The sequence below is a fragment of the Drosophila albomicans genome, chromosome 2R (genome assembly GCF_009650485.2).
Source record: "Drosophila albomicans strain 15112-1751.03 chromosome 2R, ASM965048v2, whole genome shotgun sequence".
Taxonomy (NCBI): Eukaryota; Metazoa; Arthropoda; class Insecta; order Diptera; family Drosophilidae; genus Drosophila; species Drosophila albomicans.
In genome coordinates, this window is record NC_047631.2 from 260,610 (window position 1) to 266,287 (window position 5,678).

The window sequence follows — 5,678 nt, forward strand, 5'->3', positions numbered from 1 at the left end:
CGCCGACAGTCACTAATCCCACTCCAAATATACAGTCCACTCCTTCCCAGTCAGCTAATGTGCAATCATTCCTGGCAGTTAACACACAAGGTGTTCTGCTGAGTACAGCTGTTGTACATATTTGCCATCACGGCGTTCGGCACACAGCACGGGCTCTGATCGATTCCGGATCAGAGGCTACCTTCATTTCTGAACGATTGTTCAAGCGCTTAAGGATGCCATACACATCCGTTCAAGCCCACGTCTCTGGGCTGACTCAAGTTGTAGCAGCCCAGCCCCGAAAGCATTTCCAATTCTTAATTGGCTCCCCGTTGCGACCAGATCTGCAGATTGAGGCATCGGCTTTCGTCCTTCCTCAATTAGCAGGAAAACTGCCCTCATGCTCTGTCCCACAAACCATCCTCGACAATCTGCCAAGCATCCCGCTGGCCGACCCCAAATTCTATGAGAGTTCGCAGATAGACGTGCTTTTAGGCGCAGATATCCTCCCATCCGTTCTTCTCGGCGGCTCTCGTCCGAACGTTTGTGGGACCCTCATTGGTCAAGAGACCATTTTCGGTTGGATCCTGACCGGCCCAGTGTCGGAATCCACTTCTAACTCCATCTCGTCCTTTTCGACTCGACTGTCCGTCGATCGAACTCCTACGATCGGTCCTGTGACAGGACCCCCCTCCAAATCTATTTCAGTTTTTTTCGGCTCGACTTTCCGTCGAACGAAACTTCGCCATTGGTCCTGTGACGGGACCCCACTCTGATCCTTCTTCGGTTCGACTGTCCGTCGAACGATCCTCTAAACGCAAGCCTTTGTTAGGCCCCCATTCAAAATCGGTTCCAACACCTTCGGCTCGACTGTCCGTCAACCGAACCTATACGATTGATCCTGTGACAGGACCTCCCTTAGAGCCTCTTTCAGCTCGACTGTCCGTCGAACGATCCCGGACGGAGACGCAGTCTTCCTCTGCACCGATGGCACCGGTCACTCCGCGTGGGGTTTCCGTGCCTCCCGGCACACCCTCGCACCAGCCCAGGAGCCGACGCGACCACCCGGCACCCTCCGGAGAAGAACCACCAAGGACGTCCCGTGTCAACGTTTTCCATGCCGGCATCCACCAGGCCGGCATCCACAGGCCCACTCACCCACGCTCCCGGCCCGTGCCTAGCTCCCGCAGACGGCGCTTTCCAGTGCAAAGGAGTGAGCATACTCCCCACTGCGGCGGTCAGGATACACATGGGGACTGCGGCTTTCGAAGCGCGAGTTGGATCCGTGTTGTCCAGTAAGCCGCATCAGCGAGTCGTTGCCAGGGGCCTTGGGCTCTCCATCACTCGCATGGGCGCTGAAGGAGTCTGCACGGCGTCGTTGCGCTCCAAGACACACCCACTCTATCTATCCTGATATTGTCCTGCCGGGTATCCTCCCAAATTTGTTATTTTTTGCAATCCCAATATTGCAAGGGGGGGAGAATGTTGATGCGAGCGCATTGCTAAGTGAGAGGCACACCTCCGCTCCGCCGACCGAAAAGCACTCAAAGCTTTTTCGCTCACTAGCAATGCGCTCAGTGCGTAAGAATGCACTCAAGCTCCAGTGCTCTAAGCTTCTCTCTCCCACAACTCACCACCGCTGAGCCGCGCTCAGCACAATAGATCGACGAAATGCCGTCGGCATTTTCTCTATTGTTAGTTCTAATTTTCGTCTCTTTCGCTACGGTATAATTACCCCCCAATTGTGCGTTTTCAACAACCCGAAAAGTTTGCAATAAATACATATTTGTTATAAGAAAAAACCGCGAGTGTTTTTATTTCGGAAAAGGAAGAACTTGGATATTTTCAGCGCCCCCACGTAAACATATATAATTATGTTTTTCGCGTTACACGAAGGGTAAATAAAAAATAAAACAAACGATTTTATTTTAATTTACTACTAACTTTACAATATGTTGAGTTTAAACCAGAAACTTCCTATTACGACTTAGAGCTAACATATGTGTAATGTTTTGTGTATGTGTTAGCGTTTTAATCCAGAGTCCTCAAATTGCAATGGAAAATTTTAATTGATCTTTGGACTTTGAAAGTGGCGTGAAGTGGTTTTTTTTTATTGTGACGATTGGTCGCTGTCGCTACGAGTTATGTCACTCCTCCAACCTATAGAAATTGGTTTGTCAAGCGTTTAATTCAGGGTACATAAGTGGGACTGGTTTTTCTGTAATCCAGCATAAGCACTTGTATTAGTTTAATTTTAACTTACATATTTTTGTATGATTGTGTTGAAAAGTGTTTTGATTTTCTAAGTAGTATATAACAATAAGAATTAAGAGTAATACAATTGTAATTGTTGAATATTTGTAAATAATAGTTTCCTTATTGTTAAACAAAATCACTTCTTTTGTTTCTATGTATGATAATGGTTCTATTTTAGTTACATTGGAAATGATTATGTTTGATTACATGGGGAGGGAGGGGTCTTGGACAATGATTACGTAATCATTTTATAAAAATTTTGTTGTTAAAAGTATTTATTCAAAAATTGATTTCGCGCCGATTACTCCGTCGATAAGTACCGAATCCAATTCTACAATTAAGTCGAAATACATATGCTATTATTTGTATATCGAAAATCATCTCTTCGTTGTGAAATTATGGAATGAATTGTAATCTGTTTTAAAGTTTCGGTTGTGACATGTTCTGCAATGGAATCAAACAGTGAATTATTTCAATCGTTATTTAAAACATACAAGCTGCGATATCCAGACAAAAACCGTCGGATTGCCAAAAAGAAGCAACGGCAATATGGAAAACAGCAAAAAAAAAGAAGAAAAAGATTTTCAAACATATATAAAAATGTAATAAAAAAATATGAAAATCAGCTGCAACAAAAAAAATCAAAACGATGTCATTTTTTATGAATGCTTCAAAGGTATGTACGATATTTTTAATATATTTAATTTAGTTCGCTACACATATGCATTCATAGTGTTGTCAAAATAAAAAAAAAATTGTGTTATAAATTGTGCCAAACACATGCTTTTGCATGTTGGTGGAAAAATTATTATATTTTTTTAACTATTTACAGAATATATGTACTCCTAAAAACGATGTTCCTCACTCAGCGATCGATAATGAAAATTCTACTGATCTAAGGTCTCAGCAAGGTAAGTGAATAATAAAACTATTTTAATATTGGTTAAAGAACAAATCACCCAAAAACTTTTAAATTTTAGATGAAAATGAAAATCATATTCCTCAATCAGTGATCGATTCAAATGACAATTCCATCGATCTAAAAAATGAACATGGTAAGTAAATAATAATCAAAGATATTAGTTAACAGACCAACTAAATCACTTAAATACTTTACTATTGTAGATGAAAAGACAACATCTAATGTCAACAGCGAAAAAAGCTACAGAAAGCCTGCGCAGGAAAAGGCAAAGGCAAATATTGTATCCTTAACTCAGAGAGCAGCAGTCCTAGCGCAGGCAAATAATTCAACAATGTCTAGCGAAATCCAAAAGGAGCTTGATAAAACTAGGCAAGAAATTGAAAAGGAAAGAAGAAGCCTCAAGCGCAAGCAACAAATTGCAGAAGCTCAAAATAAATACAGGCAGAATAAACAACAAAAATTGAGTTGCCTATTTGAGGAAATTCCTGAAGCTAAAAGTTTTTGTAGCCAACGATCTACAGTCGGCAGACCCCCGATTGAAGACGATCAACCGCTTCTCCATAAAACTAATTTGGAGATAGCCATGTTTGGAAGTGGAGCTGATGAAAAGAGGCGCACTAACCTTGTCAGAAGTGTAAAACCTTGTCTGATCTCCATGAAGAGCTCAAAAAAGAAGGGTTTAACTTGTCGAGAAGCGCAACCTATCTAAGACTATTGCCTAGAAGCTCTTCCTCGATTGAAGGAAAACGTCATGTGAGAACGGTATCGGTAAAGCTTTGTCGAGCCCAAACAGATTATCACAAGCAGCATATAGATGGATATTTTGCTACAGCATCTATAAAATATCTTGAAAGCGTTGCCTCTGTTCTCGGCCCTGCTCAAGTGTTTTTTTTTTTGTCACAAGACGACAAGGCTAGGGCCCAATTGGATTGACTGCTGCAAATAAGCAAGCACCTCTGCTTATGCATCTTGAATACAAGGACAAGCTGCCAGATCCCGATTGGGTTGTTGCCCCAAGGCATAAGCTAATCCCATCAGTTTATGCGGGTGTAATCATAAGTCCACAAAAACTGGGAGACCCGAAAGCAGTTGGTTATTCTGGCCCAAAGCATTCTTCATCTACTGCTGGAACTCATGCTAGAGATTTCGACAGTATTGTGAAGCTAGAGTCTTTTAAATCAATACCAAGCTTTTGGTGGTTATTATAACTTCCGATGGTGCCCTGATGAAAATCCCAGATATGGGAAGATTATTTCCTATGCAGTACAACATTTTAAGGCATACAATTTGGATGCAATTTTTGCTGCCACAAATGCTCCAGGTAAAATGTTTATCTAAGTAATAGCTAAATTATATCGTAAAAACCATTTTTATTTCAGGAAGAAGTGCTTTCAACCGAGTCGAAAGGAGAATGGCCCCACTAAGCCGAGAATTGTCTGGGTTGATTTTACCGCACGACATGTTTGGAAGCCATTTGGATAACTAAGGCAGAACCACAGACTTCGACTTAGAGAAAAGTTTGGGGCAACATGGTTCTCGATGACTTTCCTGTGACTACCAAATATTGTCTACCTAAACAAGAAGATGCAGAACTGGATGACATAGATCAGTACTGGTATCAAGAACATGTTCGTGAGAGTCAATACTTTCTGCAAATTGTGAAAGGCCGTTCTGAAGAATGTTGTGGAGAATTTAGAAGTGGATTACTTCAAATTCTACCTGACAGATTTTTCCCTCCTCCTATAAGTGTTGTTCAGAGTGTCTCTGAAATAATGGTTTCCGAGAACAATGAGAAGGGCAATTTTCTGGACCTAATGCAACGCAGAGTTCTCGTGGTATCAATAAATAAACACAACAAATATTTGCAGGTAAACTTTGTCTAAATTTTATATATTGAATGTGCTAATATCACACTCCCCACTTTCACTCTAGATTCCCTTGAATTGTCCGTCGGTACAAAGCCAACTTCAAAAGCGCATATGCAAAACGTGTGGGTTGTATTTTGCATCACAAAAATCAGCTACTCGGCATGCAATAATCCATAAAAATGTAACTGTAAGCTTCGATTGAAAATCAAAGAAACCCCTTTACCGTGTGGCTGGACGACGAAAGGGAGAATGCCTAGTGATTCAGACATACGAAGGATGTGAAGACCTCGAATGGCTTGACGAGGATTGTGTAGACGACGAAGACGAAGAAGATACCTGCGGAAATAAAGAGATTTTGACAAGCCAACAACAAATACATGGACAGCCCCTTACTAGCTTTTAAATATTCGCGTCCTAATAATAAATCATAATTTTCAGAGAAGTTTTGAATATAAAATTATTGATCTGTGGGACAAAGTCTACTAGGACCGAAAGAGATAATATTCGATAATTCGGTGATACCGTTTATAGTTTTAACTTTAATTGGATTTTTATTGATTTTAAAATTGAAAATATTTTTTTTGATGAGATTTATAGAGGAACCTGTATCAATGATACATTTTAAATTTTTTCGTTCATTTTAATTTTTATAA

General features: G+C 40.8%; 1 protein-coding gene across 1 annotated transcript; it reads left to right on the top strand.

Annotated features, from left to right (window-relative positions):
- Positions 1 to 2,866: 2,866 nt before the first annotated feature.
- On the top strand, positions 2,867 to 5,470 carry LOC117573193 (uncharacterized). The gene is made up of 6 exons (XM_034256186.2): positions 2,867 to 2,911; positions 3,068 to 3,146; positions 3,216 to 3,290; positions 3,361 to 4,478; positions 4,537 to 5,025; positions 5,090 to 5,470. Exons 1-4 carry the CDS (start codon positions 2,885 to 2,887, stop codon positions 3,864 to 3,866), a joined length of 687 nt encoding a protein of 228 aa, XP_034112077.1. The 5' UTR covers positions 2,867 to 2,884; the 3' UTR covers positions 3,867 to 4,478; positions 4,537 to 5,025; positions 5,090 to 5,470.
- The last annotated feature ends 208 nt before the right edge of the window (positions 5,471 to 5,678 follow it).

Bases quoted from the DNA above. Each gene is read 5' to 3' on its own strand.
- LOC117573193 (XM_034256186.2), top strand. From the start codon at position 2,885: ATGTCATTTTTTATGAATGCTTCAAAG. The intron at 3,147-3,215 runs GTAAGTGAATAA...TTTAAATTTTAG, and splicing joins TGATCTAAGGTCTCAGCAAG to ATGAAAATGAAAATCATATT. The intron at 3,291-3,360 runs GTAAGTAAATAA...TTACTATTGTAG, and splicing joins CGATCTAAAAAATGAACATG to ATGAAAAGACAACATCTAAT.